A 22018-nucleotide genomic window follows, 5' to 3' on the forward strand; every position below is an offset into this window, starting at 1 on the left:
CAGCTAGAACTATGCCCTGGAAAGCATCATATCGGCAACCATCACCACCTACCTGACCCCTAGTCAGGTCATTCCAGTTCAGCCCACCTAAGTAATTTTTCAGTCCTATGAAATCAGCCAAGCGAAAGTCAGGGACGGAGACTTGATTGCCATTATTAGGGGAATTCCATGATATGTTAAAACTGAGTGATTTGTGATCACTCTCCCCAAGCTCATCATTAACCTCAAGATTATTAATTAGTGTTTCCCTACTGGCAAGAACCAAGTCAAGGAGGTTATTTCCCCTAGTTGGCTCTGTCACAAACTGTTTTAAAAAACAATCCTGGATCGTATCAAGAAAGTCACCCGACTCTAAATTTCCTGTCAAATTGCTCCAGTCAATCTGTCTATAGTTGAAATCTCCCATTAGCACAACATTTTCGTATGTAGGTCCTCTACTCCCAGCAATGACAGGTCCTCTACTCCCAGGAATGACAGGTCCTCTACTCCCAGGAATGACAGGTCCTCTACTCCCAGGAATGACAGGTTCTCTACTCCCAGGAATGACAGGTCCTCTACTCCCAGGAATGACAGGTTCTCTACTCCCAGGAATGACAGGTCCTCTACTCCCAGCAATGACAGGTCCTCTACTCCCAGGAATGACAGGTCCTCTACTCCCAGGAATGACAGGTCCTCTACTCCCAGGAATGACAGGTTCTCTACTCCCAGGAATGACAGGTCCTTTACTCCCAGGAATGACAGGTCCTCTACTCCCAGGAATGACAGGTCCTCTACTCCCAGGAATGACAGGTCCTCTACTCCCAGGAATGACAGGTCCTCTACTCCCAGGAATGGCAGGTCCTCTACTCCCAGGAATGACAGGTCCTCTACTCCCAGGAATGACAGGTCCTCTACTCCCAGGAATGACAGGTCCTCTACTCCCAGGAATGACAGGTCCTCTACTCCCAGGAATGACAGGTCCTCTACTCCCAGCAATGACAGGTCCTCTACTCCCAGGAATGACAGGTTCTCCACTCCCAGGAATGACAGGTCCTCTACTCCCAGCAATGACAGGTCCTCTACTCCCAGGAATGACAGGTCCTCTACTCCCAGGAATGATAAGATAAGATTTCGTTCGGATTTTTAACCCCGGAGGGTTAGCCACCCAGGATAACCCAAGAAAGTCAGTGTGTGATCGAGGACTGTCTAACTTATTTCCATTGGGGTCCTTAATCTTGTCCCCCAGGATGCGACCCACACCAGTCGACTAACACCCAGGTACCTATTTGCTGCTAGGTGAACAGGACAACAGGTGTAAGGAAACGTGTCGAAATGTTTCCACCCGCCGGGAATCGAACCTTGGCCCTCCGCGTGTGAAGCGGGAGCTTTAGCCACCAGGCCACCGGCCACCTCTACTCCCAGGAATGACAGGTCCTCTACTCCCAGGAATGACAGGTCCTCTACTCCCAGGAATGACAGGTCCTCTACTCCCAGGAATGACAGGTCCTCTACTCCCAGGAATGACAGGTCCTCTACTCCCAGGAATGACAGGTCCTCTACTCCCAGGAATGACAGGTCCTCTACTCCCAGGAATGACAGGTCCTCTACTCCCAGGAATGACAGGTCCTCTACTCCCAGCAATGACAGGTCCTCTACTCCCAGGAATGACAGGTCCTCTACTCCCAGGAATGACAGGTCCTCTACTCCCAGGAATGACAGGTCCTCTACTCCCAGGAATGACAGGTCCTCTACTCCCAGCAATGACAGGTCCTCTACTCCCAGGAATGACAGGTCCTCTACTTCCAGGTCCTCTACTCCCAGAGCTCGGCCCTGTGTCAGGCTTATCTGGTGCTTGCCTGGTCAACCAGGCTGTTGCTACTGGTGGCACCTGGCGGAAGAAATTATCTAGATTTATTTTAATTACTTCTTCGCTTAATGTTGGTACATTAATGATGGTGCTAGCACATTATATGGTGTTAGCATATATATAATGGTGTTAGCACATGATACATGATGGTGTTAGCACATTACATGATGGAGTAGCACTAACACCAGTTAGTACATAATATGATGGTTTCAGCACATATTAATGTTATATGAGGGTGTTTGCATTTATGTTATATGATGGTGTTAGCACATATTAATGTTATATTAGGGTGCTAGCACATATTAATGTTATATGAGTGTGTTAGCACATATTAATGTTATATGAGGGTGTCAGCACAGATTAATGTTATATATGAGGGTGTTAGCACGTTATGTGAGTGTTAGCACATATGTTACATGAGGGTCTCAACATATATGAGGGGTGTCAGAACATATGTTATATGAGGGGTGTCAGCACATATGTTATATGAGTGTCAGCACATACGAGGGTGTCAGCACATATAAGGGTGTCAGCACATGCAACGTGACAATTCTCACATAACGTATGACAGAAAAACTGATCTGAACGTCAGAAGTTTTAGCAGTCTATGTACAGTACCTTCTGCGCAAAGTTCCACTGGATCTTGATGCTTTGATGTAGGATAAACGTCTACTGGATCTTGATCCTTTGATGTAGGATAAACGTCTACTGGATCTTGATCCTTTGATGTAGGATAAACGTCTGCTGGATCTTGATGCTTTGATGTAGGATAAACGTCTACTGGATCTTGATTCTTTGATGTAGGATAAACGTCTGCTGGATCTTGATCCTTTGATGTAGGATAAACGCCTGCTGGATCTTGATCCTTTGATGTAGGATAAACGTCTGCTGGATCTTGATCCTTTGATGTAGGATAAACGTCTGCTGGACCTTGATCCTTTGATGTAGGATAAACGTCTGCTGGATCTTGATCCTTTGATGTAGGATAAACGTCTGCTGGATCTTGATTCTTTGATGTAGGATAAACGTCTGCTGGATCTTGATCCTTTGATGTAGGATAAACGTATGCTGGATCTTGATTCTTTGATGTAGGATAAACGTCTCCTGAATCTTGATTCTTTGATGTAGGATAAAAGTCTGCTGGATCTTGATCCTCTGGTGTAAGATAAAGGTCTGCTGAATATTGATCTTCTGATGTAGTATAAAGGTCTACTGGATCTTGATCCTCTGATGTAGTATAAAGGTCTATTGGATCTTGATCCTCTAATGTAAGACTAAGGTCTACTGGATCTTGATCGTTTGATGTAGGATAAAGGTCTGCTGGACCTTGATCCTCTAATGTAGGATAAAAGTCTGCTGGATCTTGATCCTCTGGTGTAAGATAAAGGTCTGCTGAATATTGATTTTCTGATGTAGTATAAAGGTCTACTGGATCTTGATCCTCTGATGTATAAAGGTCTACTGGATCTTGATCCTCTGATGTAAGACTAAGGTCTACTGGATCTTGATCGTTTGATGTAGGATAAAGGTCTGCTGGACCTTGATCCTCTAATGTAGGATAAAAGTCTGCAGGATCTTGATCCTCTGGTGTAAGATAAAGGTCTGCTGAATATTGATTTTCTGATGTAGTATAAAGGTCTACTGGATCTTGATCCTCTGATGTAGTATAAAGGTCTACTGGATCTTGATCCTCTGATGTAAGACTAAGGTCTACTGGATCTTGATCCTTTGATGTAGGATAAAGGTCTGCTGGACCTTGATCCTCTAATGTAGGATAAAAGTCTGCTGGATCTTGATAATCTGATGTAGGACAAAGGTCTGCTGGATCTTTATCCTCTGATGCAAGATAAAGGTCTGCTGGATCTTGATTTTCTGATGTAGAATAAAGGTCTGCTGGATCTTGATCTTCTGATGTAGAATAAAGGTCTGCTGGATCTTGATCTTCTGATGTAGAATAAAGGTCTGTTGGATCTTGATCTTCTGATGTAGAATAAAGGTCTGCTGGATCTTGATCTTCTGATGTAGAATAAAGGTCTGCTGGATCTTGATCTGATGTAGAATAAAGGTCTGCTGGATCTTGATCTTCTGATGTAGAATAAAGGTCTGCTGGATCTTGATCTTCTGATGTAGAATAAAGGTCTGCTGGAGTTTGATCCATTGATGCAGTGGATGATGCAGGTGGATCTTGACCCTCGCACCAACATAGACCTGGAAAACGTACAAGGAGGATGACAAAGTTGATTCCATGTATCAGAAATCTTTCCTACGAGGATAGAGTGAAGCCCTGAATCTGCACTCTCTAGAAAGGCGTAGAATCAGGGAGGATATAACTGAGTTGTATAATAGGAAAACAGGAATTAATAAAGGGGATGTAAATAACGTGCTAAAAATATCTAACCAAGAGAGGACTCGCAGCAATGGTTTTAAGTTGGAAAAATTTAGATTCAGAAAAGATATAGGAAAGCACTGGTTTGGTAATAGAGTTGTGGATGAGTGGAACGAACTCCCGAGTACTATCATAGAAGCTAAAACGTTGTGTAGCTTTAAAAATAGGTTGGATAATTACAGGAGTGGGTGTGAGTTGGACTTGATTGGGTCACTGACTTAAGCCGGTGGGAAACTTGGACCTGCCTCGCATGGGCCAGTAGGCCTGCTGCAGTGTTCTTCTCAGTAGTATCAGTTACTAATAGTATCAGTTACCAGTAGTGTCAGTAATAATGACTCATCCAACCGTTACTGATTCAGTGCCTCTTGCGTGAATCACTGACCGTTACTGCTGACCTAGTAAGTTTTGAATGCCGCTCAGCCTCCGAGGCACTCAGCAAGTCGAGTCGTAAGAGAATATATGGCTCGCATATATTCCATCCAATATACTATAACATTCAATGTGAGTGTTTATTATCCAATCCATATTACGAACTCCACACGACATTCCTTCTTTCTTATGTTCTTATGAGTGGGTGTGGGTGGGTGGGTGTAAGTTGGACCTAACTAGTTTGGGCCAGTAGGTGACTTGGACTTGCCTAGCATGGGGCAGTAAGCCTGCTTCATTGTTCTGTCTTATGTTCGTATTTTAACCCTGGCAAGAGATAGTATAATAACCTATGTGACATGTCAAGATTTCTTATTAATTTCCTGAATTTGCTTGTAACAGATAAGTGAACTGTAGGTATGTAGATATAAATCCAAATGTACACCTGTTAACCCTTTTGGGGCCTAGTTCCTGGGTCTTTTGTGTATCCATATGCTCTTGCGCTTCCCTCCACAGGATGGATATGGGATGCACAATAAACTAGCAACTCTGGTGGCAAAATTTAAATAAAATCTCTGACAACAACATTGTTGACACTTGTTCTGTAGAGTTTTTTCCGTTTATTTATTTCCTGTTTATAACAACCGTAGGTGAAACTAGCAGGGGTGGACTAACAAGTACAACACTTGCTTACACTTTACTTATTACAGAATACTCGCTTACACTGTACTGGCTACTACAACACTTGTTTACACTGTACTGATAACTACAACACTCGTTTACACTGCACTGACTACTTCAACACTCGTTTACACTGTAATGACTACTACAACACTCGTTTACATTGCACTGACTACTACAACACTCGTTTACACTGCACTGACTACTACAACACTCGTTTACACTGCACTGACTACTACAACACTTGCTAGCCGGGTCACCATCTGAAAAAAAGACCCGGGCCCGGACAACGCCAGCGAACCTACTACGTACAACATTCGCGACTGCTTCTTCCCTGACACTGCACTGGTGAGTACAGTACGGCTGGGATGGGAAAGCCACACGTACTGAACCAGTCACACACTGAGTCAGTCAAGCCTGCCACGAATCTATCTCAAAAGTATTACTCCTTTTTTCCCCCTCAGCTCTGTCACACTGTAAACAGTTCATTATCGTTGTCATTTGCTTAGCTACCAAAATGTTGGGGTCCAGTCGCTGGACCCACTATGCACCTCTGTAATCTGCTGACTACTTGGAAGGATCAAAAATCGTTTAATGACTTATCTGTAAATTGTAGGTTTAGTGATGAATGTTCCGGATCAAACAAAACAGTATAAGGGCTCTTCACAAATTCCACTGATCTACATAACGCAGAACAATGCTCCTCACCGTTTACAATAAAACTGGTTCCCACACATTACTGAGTCCGCCAGCTAAGTCATCAGTAATTCTACCATAGCCAGTGGTTAGAACACTGATCTCAAGTAAACACCACTGTTTATACCACTGCACACGACAGCTGTTGCTTAGTGCTGTCACTGCTATGCTTCCGTCACAGAAACCCAGACTATCACACTCACATCCGTTTTTTTCAGTAGACTCTATTGTATATACACTGCCGTACACACAGCGCAGCAGCGTACACCAGCGGCTGCTTCTTGATGCACCCCAGCCATATGTCTAGTGATTTTTGCCCTGATGAATGGAACACGTTTTAGTTAAACACCTGGAAAACCCGCAGTAGATGCTGCCCTGCTCCGCCATGTACTCACACCTATTTGTGGTTGCAGGGGTCGATTCATAGCTCCTGGCCCCGCCTCTTCACTGATTGCTACTAGGTCCTCTCTCTCCCTGCTCCATGAGCTTTATCATACCTCGCCTTAAAACTATGTATGGTTCCCGCCTCCACTACTTCATTTTCTAGGCTATTCCGCGGCCTGACTACTCTATGACTGAAGAAATACTTCCTAACATCCCTTTGATTCATCTGAGTTTTCAACTTCCAATTGCGACCTCTTGTTTCTGTGTGCCATCTCTGGAACGTCCAGTCTTTGTCCACCTTGTCTATTCCGCGCAGTATTTTATATGTCGTTATCATGTCTCCCCTGACCCTCCTGTCCTCCAGTGTCGTCAGACCGATTTCCCTCAACCTTTCTTCGTAGGACAATCCCCTTAGCTTTGGGACTAGTTTTGTTGCAAACCTTTGCACTTTCTCTAATTTCTTGACGTGCTTGACCAGGTGTGGATTCCAAACTGGTGCTGCATACTCTAGTATGGGCCTGACGTAAATGGTATACAGAGTCTTGAACGATTCCTTACTGAGGTATCGGAATGCTATCCGTAGGTTTGCCAGACGCCCGTATGCTCCAGCAATTATCTGATTGACGTGCGCCTCAGGAGATATGCTCGGTGTTATACTCACCCCCAGATCTTTTTCCTTGAGTGAGGTTTGCAGTCTTTGTCCATCTAGACTATATTGTGTCTGTGGTCTTCTTTGCCCTTCCCCAATCTTCATGACTTTGCATTTGGCAGGGTTAAACTCAAGGAGCCAGTTGCTGGACCAGGCTTGTAGCCTGTCCAGGTCTTTTTGTAGTCCTGCCTGATCCTCGTCCGATTTGATTCTTCTCATTAACTTCACATCATCTGCAAACAAGGACACTTCTGAGTCTATCCCTTCCGTTATGTCATTCACATATACCAGAAACAACACAGGTCCTAGGACCGACCCCTGTGGAACCCCGCTTGTCACAGGCGCCCACTCTGACACCTCGTCATGTACCATGACTCGTTCTTGCCTCCCTGTCAGGTATTCTCTGATCCATTGCAGTGCCTTTCCTGTTATGTGTGCCTGATCCTCTAGATTTTGCAGTAACCTCTTGTGAGGAACTATGTCGAAGGCCTTCTTGCAGTCCAAAAAAATGCAGTCGATCCACCCCTCTCTCTCTTTCTTACTTCTGTCACCTTGTCATAAAACTCCAGTAGGTTTGTGACACAGGGTTTTCCTTCCCTGAAACCGTGCTGGTTGTCAGTTATACACTTGTTTCTTTCCAGGTGCTCCACCACTCTCCTCCTGATGATCTTCTCCATGACTTTGAATACTATACACGTTAGTGATACAGGTCTGTAATTTAGTGCCTCATGTCTGTCTCCCTTTTTAAAAATTGGGACTACATTTGCCATCTTCCATACCTCAGGGAGTTGCCCAGTTTCAATGGATGTGTTGAAGATCTTTGTTAATGGCACACACAGCATCTCTGCTCCCTCTCTAAGGACCCACGGAGAGATGTTGTCTGGTCCCACCGCCTTTGAGGTGTCAAGTTCACATAGCTTCTTCACCTCCTCCTTGGTTATGTGTACCTCATCCAGCACTTATTGGTGTACCCCCCTGTTCTGATTTCCTGGAGTCCTACTGGTTTCCACTGTAAATACTTCTTTAAATCTCGTGCTGAGCTCCTCACATACCTCTCCGTCGTTTCTTGTGAACTCCCCATCAGCCTTCCTCAGTCTGATTACCTGGTCCTTGACTGTTGTTTTCCTCCTGATGTGGCTATACAACAGCTTCGGGTCAGACTTGACTTTCGATGCTATGTCATTTTCATATTGTCGCTGAGCCTCCCTTCATATCTGTGCATGTCTATATGTGTGCGCGCGCGCGCTCGTGTGGGTATATGACCCACTTAATATTTGTATTTATAACTCATTACAACTGTGACCAGGTGTGGACGTATCAGTGGCTCATTACTTTGTAATTTGTTCATGACTGTAACCATGTATAGGAGTGAGGCTGATTCATTACCTTTGTAACTTGCCATGATTAGTGACCAGATCTACCTGGAGTTCATTACCTTTGTAACTAGTTCAGTTATCATAACTTTGGGGTCCAGTCCCTGGACCCATTATGTATCTCAGTAATCTTTTGACTACCGCCCACAGGATGGGTATGGGGCGCATAATAAAGATATTAAACTAAACTAAACTAACTCCGACATACTCTCACCGTGTCTACCTTCATCAGTGTTATACTCACCATAACTGTATGGTACGGAAAGTTTTCTTACCCCTTTCTGCCCCTGCTGCCACCTACTGCCACCTGCTGCTCCCTGCTCACACAGCTATAAAAAACAGTTTTGTGTTAGCTTACTGACGTGGGTCGCACCCACGAAAAAGATGTATTAGATACTTTCTGTCTGCTGGAATGTTATAACATGTGTAAGATATAGACTGCTAAATGTTATATCATGTGTAAGATACAGACTGCTAAATGTTGTATCATGTGTAAGATACAGACTGCTAAATGTTGTATCATGTGTAAGATACAGACTGCTAAATGTTGTATCATGTGTAAGATACAGACTGCTAAATGTTGTATCATGTGTAAGATACAGACTGCTAAATGTTGTATCATGTGTAAGATACAGACTGCTAAATGTTGTATCATGTGTAAGATACAGACTGCTAAATGTTGTATCATGTGTAAGATACAGACTGCTAAATGTTATACCATGTGTAAGATACAGACTGCTGGAATGTTATATCATATGTAAGATATTCCAGTCTGATGGAATATCACATAACGTGTAAGACTGCTGGAATGCAGGAAACATTGCAGACTTATATGCAAGAAACTCCAGTTACTGCTGGGAGTATTCCAGTGTTGTATGAAAGGCAGACGTGTACTAGGTGATCTTTATCAATTATCAATGCCAACAACCGACGCGGTCTCGATGTCATCACTGAGCGCGTCATCCCATGACTAAGATTGCCCGAGTTCTTTTTTTTTTTCTATAAATAAAGCATCGTCATCAACAACAGGACACATCCCAACACGGTTACGGTCATCAACAATAATAATATCTTTATTTCTACAAGTACATGTACAAGGTATACAGGCCTAGCTGACATCAATGGCACTACTACATAGAAAGCCGCTTGTTATGCAGAGCATTTCGGGCATATTAGGTCAATTTTGTCCCGGGATGCGACCCACACCAGTCGAATAACACTTTACTGGTGGGTGAAAGGAAACACGCTCAATGTTTCTACCGACATTCATTCAGGACCCAGACCAGCACACCGTACAGCGGGAGCATCGTCACCATGCCCAGCCTTTCTAGGGCAGGGTAGGTGCCTGAGCCAGAGCTTTCAGCTCACAAGACTGTCATTCCCATTAGCCCCTTTGGGGCGGGGATGGCAGACCAGAGAGGCCTAGCTTCTCCCTACGAGCCCCTTGAGGGCGAGGAATGTGGCTAGGCCTGGGGACAGTTGGTCCTGGAGATGAGGGGTACGATCAAATTCAAATTCAAATTCAAAGTTTATTCTCTATAAGGATTACAATGCTGAGTTTATAGAATTTGGTTATTGTGTGGTTTACATGTAGTAAAATAATGATTACAGAGTGTACCACTAGAACACATAGCATGGCTAGGCATTTCGGACAGACTTAGTTTAAATCTTAATTTTAAAATATTACAAATTATGAGGTAAGTTGGTATTATGGCTAAGTGACTAAATACTAGTTTGTGAGTTTAGCAATGTGAATGCTTTTGTTTTGGCACAGTACATAGTTTCAGTATTGGAGTATTACAGGATTCATTATTTTAAGATTGAGATTAATATTTCTGTTTATGGTCAAATGGGTGAGTGAGTGTGTGAACCATGCCCAGCCCTTCTAGGGCAGGGTTGATGCCTGAGCCCGAGCTTGTAGCTCACAAGATGAGGGGGTACTTGTGCCTCCTCCCGTGGAAGACTTAGGTCTCAGACACTCCCTAGACAGGGAGCCAGTGCCGGGCCACCACTTGGAAAAGGCCCGGGCCGGGGAGAATACCGGCGAATCTTTAACAAACAACAACAACAATGTTTCTACCCTTGCCTGGAATCGAACCCGAACACTCGCCGTATGAAACAAGACTTTTTGCCACCAGACCACGGGCCTGGTGGCAACGCTGCAACTACTTTTCACACACTAAATTGCACTCCACAACCTTCTTAGGATAGGATTTCGTTCGGATTTTTAACCCCGGAGGGTTAGCCACCCAGGATAACCCAAGAAAGTCAGTTCGTCATCGAGGACTGTCTAACTTATTTCCATTGTGTTCCTTAATCTTGTCCCCCCAGGATGCGACCCACACCAGTCGACTAACACCCAGGTACCTATTTACTGCTAGGTGAACAGGACAACAGGTGTAAGGAAACGTGTCGAAATGTTTCCACCCGCCGGGAATCGAACCCGGGCCCTCCGTGTGTGAAGCGGGAGCTTTAGCCACCAGGTCACCGGGCCACCTAGTACTGACCCGTCCCTAAGTTATGACCTACTTCCACTGGGTAATCACCTCCATGGAGCTGAACTCTTTTCCATGCTTATTTCTCCAAGATTGATGAAGTGATTACATCATCATCATTTCATTACTACTGCTCCCTCTGTATCTGACTGAAAAAAGCCTACTGTGTAGGCGAAACGTTTCATCAATAAAGATGCTCAACAGCTGCATAGGAGACTTGGACGTGCCTCGCATGGGCCAGTAGGCCTGCTGCAGTGTTCCTTCGTTCTTATGTTCTTATATGCCTCAATCTTCAACTGATATACTCTCTTTACACCGTTCTCTGTAATGAACTGAAGAAGCCAGTGGCTGGCGAAACGTTTCCTCAATAAAGATTCCCTTATGTAGCATAAGTGTTTCATTCTTCAACTGACAGCGACATTTTTACATAATCGTGAATATCCGCCATCTTATTCTCTACTCATGGTGATATACATAATAGCTAATCAACACAAAACCGAAAAAAAAGCCACATTGCTTGGATTTCTCTAGTCACCCTGGCCAATGCTGAAAAGAAAAACTTTCTTTGTCTACCAGAACATAAGAGAAAATTGTAAAGTTTAGCATTAACTAAACAATCCTGCTGCTACACTTTAGCCTCATTAATAATAATAATTATTATTTTTTTACAAGTACATGCATAAGGTATACAGTCCTAGCTGACATGAATGACATACTACTACACAGAAAGCCGCTTGTTATATTGAATATTTCGGGCAAATTAGGTCAATTTTGTTCCAGGGCGGCAGTTATAACCATCTCTGAATCTTGGTTGGATGATACGGTGACTGACGACGAGGTCAAAATAGATGGTTACAATATAAAACGCTTAGATAGGAACAGAAAGGGTGGTGGAGTATGTGCCTACATTAGAAATGACTTAGCTTACAACCCAAGACCTGATTTAAATAACAATAAACTGGAGATTCTATGGTTTGAAGTGCTGCTTCCTAAGACCAAACCCATCTTAGTAGGAACTAGTTACCGCCCTCCTACCCAGGACCAGTTCTTAGAAGACTTTTCCCGAGTCTTGTCCGGAGTTGAAAACAATTGCGAGACAATAATACTGGGCGACTTCAATATCTGTTTTCAGCAGCAAAATAACGGGCTATGCAAAAGGTATAAGCAAATTCTAGGATTAAATAGTTACACTCAACTTATTAATACTCCAACCCGGATCACACAGTTCTCAGCCACCCTAATTGACCACATACTTTGTAACCGCTCTGAGAACATTAGTCAGTCAGGCGTCATTACCACAGGTCTTAGTGATCATTTCATCATTTACTGCACCAGGAAAATAACTAGGGATAGGATAGGCCTACACAGGACAATAAAAATGAGGTCAACTAGAAACTACAGTAAAGAAACACTGGTAAATTGGCTACACAATTGTGACTGGACAGAGATAACAAGTTGCACGGACGTAAACGATGCCTGGGAAAAATTCAAAACAATGTTCACTACCATCCTTGATAATATTGCACCAGTTAAAGAGGTTAGGATTAAACGAAGAACTGAACCCTGGATGAATACTGAGATATTAGATAATATGAAATTCAGAGACCAGCTGCTAAAAAGATTTAAAGCAAACAGACAGGATATTGCAGCACTAAATGAATTCCAAAGGGTGAGGAACAGAGTACAGAGACTTATAAAAGGAGCAAAGGCAAAGCACTACTGCTCAAAAATTGAAGAGTATAAGCATAACCCCAGAAAGCTCTGGCAACAACTAAAACAGTTGGGGTACACCCATAAGCCAGTAGATAGGTCTAACATAGTACTCACTATCGATAATGAGGTATGCCACGAAACATCTAAGGTGGCAAATTGCTTTAATTCATACTACACATCTGTTGCATCAACACTAGTAAGTAAACTACCAGCTGCATCAAATACCTTTAACACAGACTCTGATAAGTTTCAAACATACTATACCAATAAAGGGGTAACCCCAAACAGTTGTCAACTAGTAAGTGTATCTCATGACTTTATTCAAAAAGAACTAAGCAGGTTAAACCCAACTAAGAGCACAGGCCCTGATAACATCCCGTCTAAGTTCCTAAAAGATGGTGCTTCTGAACTGTCAATCCCTATTGCTCACATAATAAATCTATCAATCACCACTAATACAGTACCGGAGGGGTTCAAGGAGGCCAGAGTTACTCCTATCTTCAAGAAAAATAGTAGGTCTGATGTAAGCAACTATAGGCCTGTTAGTATACTCAGTATAATATCTAAAATTCTAGAGAGGGCGGTGTATTCTCAAGTAGTTAAGTACCTTAATGACAACAACATCCTCCATAGCTATCAATCGGGCTTTAGAAGATCCTACTCAACCGACACCTCCCTTATTAATCTGATGGATTACCTGAGAACTGAAATGTCAAAGGGGAACCTCATAGGCATGGTAACCTTAGACCTGCAAAAGGCCTTCGATACTGTCAACCACAATATATTATGTAATAAACTTCAAACTATCGGTATAGGTTCTGTAGACTGGTTTAAGTCCTACCTTAGCAACAGGAGACAAATAGTCAAAATCAACAAAACAGAATCAGAACCCCTGCCGATAACATGTGGAGTTCCCCAAGGTAGTATTCTGGGTCCCTTATTATTCTTATGTTATGTCAATGATATGCCTATCAGTGTCAAGTGCAAACTCCTACTGTATGCAGATGACAGTGCTCTGTTAGTGTCAGGTAAAGACCCACAAGATATTGCTAATGTTTTAACACTGGAACTGGAGTCCTGCAGCAAATGGTTAGTAGACAACAAACTATCATTACACCTAGGGAAAACTGAAGCCATTCTCTTTGGCACGAAACATAAACTGAGAAGGGTAAATAATTTTAATGTTCAATGTAATGGGGAGCCCATCACTTTGGTTTCATCAGTAAAATATTTGGGAATCCCCTTTGACCCATGCATGTCAGGAGAATTGATAGGGAACAGTGTAGTAAAGAAAGCGAATGCCAGACTGAAGTTCCTGTATAGACAAGCACAGTGTCTACCTACTGAGGCTCGCAGGACTCTATGTCTAGCCCTTATACAATGCCATATGGATTACGCTTGCTCTTCTTGGTACTCTGCCTTGACAAAAAAACTGAAAGATAGACTGCAAATCACCCAGAACAAAATCGTAAGATTCATCCTGGGGCTGGGACCAAGAGAACATGTAGGCCAGGATGAATTACAGCAGTTGGATATGCTGAATGTTGAAGACAGAGTAAAACAACTGAAGCTAAATCATGTTTATAAAATTGCTCACAAGCAATGTCCAGAATATCTTGCTGTCAATTTTGTCAAGGCTGGGAACCAAAGCAATCATAGAACTAGGGGGAGAGAGCACAACTTTGTAGTACCCACAGTCAGTGGCCAGGCTTCAAACACCTTTTATTGTACAGCAATAAAGGAATGGAACAGACTACCCACAAATGTCAAGGCCAGTCATAGCTTGAACCAGTTCAAGAAGACTGCTAAAAAGTGTCTGATGAATGAAGCAACAGAAAGGGAGGGGAATGATTTTCTATTTTTTAGCTAAAATACGTGTAAATTTTACCTTATTCCTTGTAATGACCCTCGTATTGTAGATAGTCTTAATGACCTTGGTGTCGCAGATAGTCTTTTTAGTATGATAATAAGATGTTATCTTCATTGTAGAACAATAAGAAAATATTATAACCTTTATATTATAATAATAAGGTAAAAGGACCCCAATGGAAATAAGTCACTCTGTCTGACTTTTTTGGGTTATCCTAGGTTCTCTACACACATGCTGCTATGTATGATAATTCTATGTAACTGTATTTGTGTATACCTGAATAAACTTACTTACTTACTTACTTACAGGATGCGTCCCATACCATTCGACTAACACCCAGGTACCTATTTTACGGCTAGGTGAACATGGACAGCAGGTGTCTTAAGTAAACACGTCCTAATGATGCCACCCTTACTGGGGATCGAGCTATCAATATGCATTTAATAATATATATATATATATATATATATATATATATATATATATATATATATATATATATATATATATATATATATATATATATATATATATATATATATATATATGGAGGCAAAGAAGGGAATGTATGAAAGTATAGTAGTACCAACACTCTTATATGGGTGTGAAGCTTGGGTGGTAAATGCAGCAGCGAGGAGACGGTTGGAGGCAGTGGAGATGTCCTATCTAAGGGCAATGTGTGGTGTAAATATTATGCAGAAAATTCGGAGTGTGGAAATTAGGAAAAGGTGTGGAGTTAATAAAAGTATTAGTCAGAGGGCAGAAGAGGGGTTGTTGAGGTGGTTTGGTCATTTAGAGAGAATGGATCAAAGTAGAATGACAGATAAGATAAGATAAGATTTCGTTCGGATTTTTAACCCCGGAGGGTTAGCCACCCAGGATAACCCAAGAAAGTCAGTGCGTCATCGAGGACTGTCTAACTTATTTCCATTGGGGTCCTTAATCTTGTCCCCCAGGATGCGACCCACACCAGTCGACTAACACCCAGGTACCTATTTGCTGCTAGGTGAACAGGACAACAGGTGTAAGGAAACATGTCGAAATGTTTCCACCCGCCGGGAATCGAACCCGGGCCCTCCGTGTGTGAAGCGGGAGCTTTAGCCACCAGGCCACCGGGCCACCGGACATGGAAAGCATATAAATCTATAGGGGAAGGAAGGCGGGGTAGGGGTCGTCCTCGAAAGGGTTGGAGAGAGGGGGTAAAGGAGGTTTTGTGGGCAAGGGGCTTGGACTTCCAGCAAGCGTGTGTGAGCATGTTAGATAGGAGTGAATGGAGACGAATGTTACTTGGGACCTGACGATCTGTTGGAGTGTGAGCAGGGTAATATTTAGTGAATGGATTCAGGGAAACCGGTTATTTTCATATAGTCGGACTTGAGTCCTGGAAATGGGAAGTACAATGCCTGCACTTTAAAGGAGGGGTTTGGGATATTGGCAGTTTGGAGGGGTATGTTGTGTAGTTTTATATGTGTATGCTTCTAAACTGTTGTATTCTGAGCACCTCTGCAAAAACAGTGATAATGTGCGAGTGTGGTGAAAGTGTTGAATGATGATGAAAGTATTTTCTTTTTGGGGATTTTCTTTCTTTTTTGGGTCACCTTGCCTCGGTGGGAGACGGCCGACTTGTTGAAAATATTATATATATATATATATATATATATATATATATATATATATATATATATATATATATATATATATAGAGAGAGAGAGAGAGAGAGAGAGAGAGAGAGAGAGAGAGAGAGAGAGAAATTCCAAGCGCTTTCGTGACTACTCACATTATCAAGGAACTATGAAAGTAAAGTGCGTGTGTATAATGTTCGCCAAGACCGTAGTCCTGGCACGGGTCTCAATCTTGCGATGACCCGTCTCTGGCTCCCGAGGGAGAAAGGTTTCTACAATGATGCGACATATGCTGTTCAAGCACTCTTCTGGTCAGTTCAACTGGTGCATCTCATAAGCGACAACACCGTATGTACTCCTAACTATGGACACTAGCGAGGAGGATATGTCGTTATCACAGGTAACAGCTTGTCTGGTTCGTTGACTCCATGGTACACTAGTGTGGCCGCAGTCATCTCTGGTTCCTCTTCGGGAGGGAATATCACTCCTAGTTGCCTGCGGAGTGTCTCAGTAACTTCGCACTCCAGAAGATAGTGTGTTAGGGACCGCTGGACAACGTGCTGACAGTACTGGCACATCTCCTCCTCAGCCTTGTCTACCATCATCTTGGCTGTGGGAAAGCCCAAACGAAGTCGATGGATGGCGGTACACTGCGCTCTGGACCAGCTTCTATCATATGGAGGGGGTTCTCCCTGAGTCGCTGCTCGGTACCACTGTTGAGATGGGGTATCACCTAAGACCTCCCCCATAATATTCATGGCTCTGGCAGCCACCAGTTTGGTCTGTCGTAGGCTGATTGGGACAGTAATTCCAACATGTGGATAGTCTGTTGCTGCCTTGGCATGGTTGAATGGTTGTCCAGGGCAATTGGTGTCAATTGCTGGCTGGACAAATACTGTAAGGAAAACGCGGTAACATTCATTGACAACTGGGACCTCTTCTACGGCAGAAATGACATGTATGCCAGGGATGGGGTTCACTTATCTAGGTGTGGGGTGGGAGCACTGGCCAACGCAGTGGAGGGAGCTGTTAGGTCTTTAAACTAGGAATAGTTAGTGGTATGGGTTTTGGCGGGAAAACAGTCAAGTCGCAGTGTAGTAATATGAGTACTAGGAGAACTAGTAATAGGCAAAATGAGGTGGATATTGGAAAGCCAGTGGCACTAATTCACAAGGACACTAATAGGTTTAGTGGAATAACAGAAAGGAGCAGGAAAGGTAAAGAGAGAGGAGGGTCTTTAAACATATATTACACAAATAGTCGCAGTGCTAGGAATAAGATGGACGAGTTGAGACTAGTTGCTAGTGCAGGTAACATTGATATATTTGCCTTAACTGAGACGTGGTTTAATTCAAAAAGTCGGGACATGCCTGCGGAATGTCACATTCAGGGTTTTAAAGTGTTCCAAGTAGATAGAAGTGTCGGGAAGGGAGGTGGGGTGGCATTGTATGTCCGAGATCGCTTGAACTGTTGCATAAAAGCAGGTATTAAGTCTGAAGTAACACATACAGAGTCTGTTTGGATAGAATTTTCAGAGGGGCATGAAAAATTAATTTTAGGTGTGATATACCGTCCCCCAAACTTAGATAGGGACCAAGGGAGACTACTATGGGAGGAAATTGTTAGGACCACAAGGCACGATAATGTAGTAATTCTAGGAGACTTTAACTTTAGTCATATTGATTGGAATTTCTTGACTGGGAATTTAGAATCATACGACTTCTTAGAAGTAGTTCAGGATTGTTTTTTGAAGCAGTTTGTGACAGAACCTACAAGGGGTAATAACCTGCTTGACTTAGTTCTGCACTACCACTACCATCATCATTGCACTACCATCACCACTGCACTACCACTACCATTGCACTACCATTACCATCACCATTGCACAACTACTACCATCACCACTGCACTACCACTACCATCACCATTGCACTACCACTACCATCACCACTGCACTACCATTACCATCACCACTGCACAACCACTTCCATCAAAATTGCACTAACACTAGAATCACCATTGCACTACCATCACCACTGCACTACCACCACCATCACCACTGCACTACCACTACCATCACAACTGCACTACCACTTCCATCACCACTGCACTACCACTACCATCACCATTGCACTACCATCACCACTGCACTACCACTACCAATGCACTACCATTACCATCACCATTGCACAACTACTACAATAACCACTGCACTACCACTACCATCACCATTGCACTACCACTACCATCACCACTGCACTACCATTACCATCTCCACTGCACTACCACTTCCATCACCATTGCACTATCACTAGAATCACCATTGCACTACCACCACCATCACCACTGCACTACCACTACCATCACCACTGCACTACCACTACCATACCACTTCACTACCACTACCATCACCACTGCACTACCACTTCCATCACCACTGCACTACCACTTCCATCACAACTGCACTAACACTACCATCACCACTGCACTACCACTACCATCACCACTGCACTACCACTACCATCACCGTTGCACTACCGCTACCATCACCAATGCACTAACACTACCCTCATCATTGTACTACCACTACCATCACCAATGCACTACCATCACCACTGCGCTACCACAACTTCACTACCATCACTGGTACATTACTACCAACACTACGCTACCACCAACACTATGCAACCACCAACACTATGCTACCACGAACACTGCGCTACCACCAACACTATGCAACCACGAACACTATGCTACCACCAACACTATGCAACCACCAACACTATGCAACCACCAACACTATGCTACCACCAACACTATGCTACCACCAACACAACGCTACCACCAACACTATGCAACCCCCAACGCTATGCAACCGCCAACACTATGCAACCACCAACACTATGCTCCCACCAACACTATGCAACCACCAACAGTACGCTACCACTAAACACTATGCAACCACCAACACTATGCAACCACCAACACTATGCAACCACGAACACTATGCTACCACCAACACAACACTACCACCGCTATGCAACTACCAACACTATGCAACCACCAACACTATGCAACCACCAACACTATGCTACCACCAACACTATGCATCCACCAACACTATGCAACCACCAACACTAAGCTTCCACCAACACTACGCTACCACCAACACTATGCAACCACCAACACTATGCAACCACCAACACTATGCTACCACCAACACTGCAGCCATCAACACTACGCTACCACCAACGCCATGCAACCACCAACGCTACGCTAGCGCCAACACTATGCAACCACCAACACTACGCTAGCACCAACACTATGCAACTACGAACACTATGCTACCGCCAACACTACGTTACTACCAACACTGGAATCACCAACACTATGCTACGACCAACACTATGCAACCACCAACACTATGCAACCACCAACACTACGCTACCACCAACACTATGCAACCACTAACTCTACGCTACCAGCAACACTATGCAACCACCAACATTACGCTATCACCAACACTATGCAACCACCAACCATGAACACTACGCTACCACCAACACTATGCTACCACAAACACTATGCTACCACCAACACTATGCAACCACCAACACTACGCTACCATTAACACTATGCTACCACCAACACTATGCAACCACCAACACTACGCTACCATCAACACTATGCTACCACCAACATTATGCTACCACCAACACTATGGTACCACCAACACTATACAACCACAAACACTACGCTACCATCAACACTATGCCACCACCAACACTATGCGACCACCAACACGACGCTACCAGCAACACTATGCGACCACCAACATTACGCTACCACCAACACTACGCTACCACCAACACTATGCAACCACCAACCATGAACACTACGCTACCACAAACACTATGCTACCACCAACACTATACAACCACCAACACTATGCTACCACCAACACTATGCTACCACCAACACTATGCTACCACCAACACTATGCTACCACCAACACAATGCTGCCACCAACACTATGCAACCACCAATACAATGCAACCACAAACACTATGCTAACACCAACACTACGCTGCCACCAACACTATGCTACCACCAACACTACGCTACCATTAATACTATGCTACCATCAACACTATGCAACCACCAACACTATGCACCCATCAACACTATGCTACCACCAACACTATGCAACCACCAACACTATGCTACCATCAACACTATGCTACTATCAACACTATGCAACCAACAACACTACGCTACCACCAACACTATGCTACCACCAATACTATGCAACCACCAACACTACGCTACCATCAACACTATGCTACCACCAACACTATGCAACCACCAACACTACGCTATCAACACTATGCTACCACCAACACTATGCAACCACCAACACTATGCAACCACCAACACTACGCTACCACCAACACTACGCTACCACCAACACTATGCTACCACAAACGCTATGCAACCACCAACACTACGCTACCACTAACTCTATGCTACCACCAATACTATGCAACCACCAACACTACGCTACCATCAACACTATGCTACCAACAACTATGGAACCAACAACACTACGCTATTATCAACACTATGCTACCACCAACACTATGCAACCACCAACACTGCAACCACCAACACTATGCTACCACCAACACTATGCTACCACCAACACTATGCTACCACCAACACTATGCAACCACCAACACTATGCAACCACCAACACTACGCTACCACCAACACTATGCTACCACCAACACTACGCTACCACCAACACTATGCTACCACCAACACTATGCAACCACCAACACTATGTAACTACCAACGCTATGCTACCACCAACACTAGGCTACCACCAACACTAGGCTACCACCAAAACTATGCTACCACCAACACTACGCAACCATCAACACTATGATACAACCAACACTATGCAACCACCAACACTCCGCTACCACCAACACTATGCTACCATCAACATTATGCAACCACCAAGACTACGCTACCATCAACACTACGCTACCAACACTATGTAATCACCAACACTATGCTACCACCAACACTATGCACCCATCTACACTATGCTACCACCAACACTAAGCAACCACCAACACTACGCTACCAACACTATGTAATCACCAACACTATGCTACCACCAACACTATGCACCCATCTACACTATGCTACCACCAACACTATGCAACCACCAACACTACGCTACCACCAACACTATGCAACCACCAACACTATGCTACCACCAACACTATGCACCCATCCACACAACTACTCCGTTATGGAAAACTGGAGGAGATAATAACTAGAACAGAGTATACTACTGACTCCGGCCATACAATAGAGCGGAAAAATAATGTAAGGGACCTGGGAGAAGTAATGTCTGAGGATCTCACTTTCAAGGATCACAACAGTGCCACGATCGCACGTGCAAAGAAAATGATAGGATGGATAATGAGAACTTTCAAAACGAGAGATGCCAAGCCCATGATGATCCTTTTCAAATCACTTGTTCTCTCTAGGCTGGAATACTGCTGTACATTAACATCTCCATTCAAAGCAGGTGAAATCGCAGATCTAGAGAGTGTACAGAGATCCTTTACTGCACGTATAAGTTCTGTCAAGCACCTTAACTACTGGGAACGCTTGGAAGCACTTGACTTGTACTCGTTGGAACGCAGGAGGGAGAGATATATCATAATCTACACTTGGAAAATCTTGGAAGGAATGGTCCCACATCTGCACACAGAAATCACTCCCTACGAAAGTAAAAGACTGGGCAGGCGATGCAAAATGCCCCCAATAAAAAGTAGGGGCGCCATTGGTACACTAAGGGAAAACACCATAAGTGTCCGGGGCCCAAAACTGTTCAACAGCCTCCCATCAAGCATTAG

At 43.8% G+C, this 22018-nt stretch overlaps 1 protein-coding gene across 8 annotated transcripts in view; it reads right to left on the reverse strand.

Annotated features, from left to right (window-relative positions):
- The window catches only part of LOC128700178 (E3 ubiquitin-protein ligase TTC3), a 323006-nt gene that overhangs the window by 210942 nt on the left and 90046 nt on the right, over nucleotides 1–22018 (reverse strand). For 4 of the 8 annotated variants that reach the window (XM_070100699.1, XM_070100700.1, XM_070100693.1 and 1 more), the window contains exons 2-3: nucleotides 8657–8710; nucleotides 2465–4054 (exon numbers count right to left, since the gene is read on the reverse strand). In XM_070100699.1, coding sequence (XP_069956800.1) covers nucleotides 2465–4004 — 1540 coding nt within the window. In that variant the 5' untranslated portion in view covers nucleotides 4005–4054; nucleotides 8657–8710. Of the gene's footprint in view, nucleotides 1–2464; nucleotides 4055–4412; nucleotides 4578–5591; nucleotides 5610–5987; nucleotides 6006–8656; nucleotides 8711–22018 lie in introns of those variants that run through there. The other 4 variants (XM_070100697.1, XM_070100696.1, XM_070100695.1 and 1 more) reach the window with 4 other exon arrangements.

This window comes from Cherax quadricarinatus, chromosome 74 (assembly GCF_038502225.1).
Source record: "Cherax quadricarinatus isolate ZL_2023a chromosome 74, ASM3850222v1, whole genome shotgun sequence".
In the NCBI taxonomy this organism is placed as follows: Eukaryota; Metazoa; Arthropoda; class Malacostraca; order Decapoda; family Parastacidae; genus Cherax; species Cherax quadricarinatus.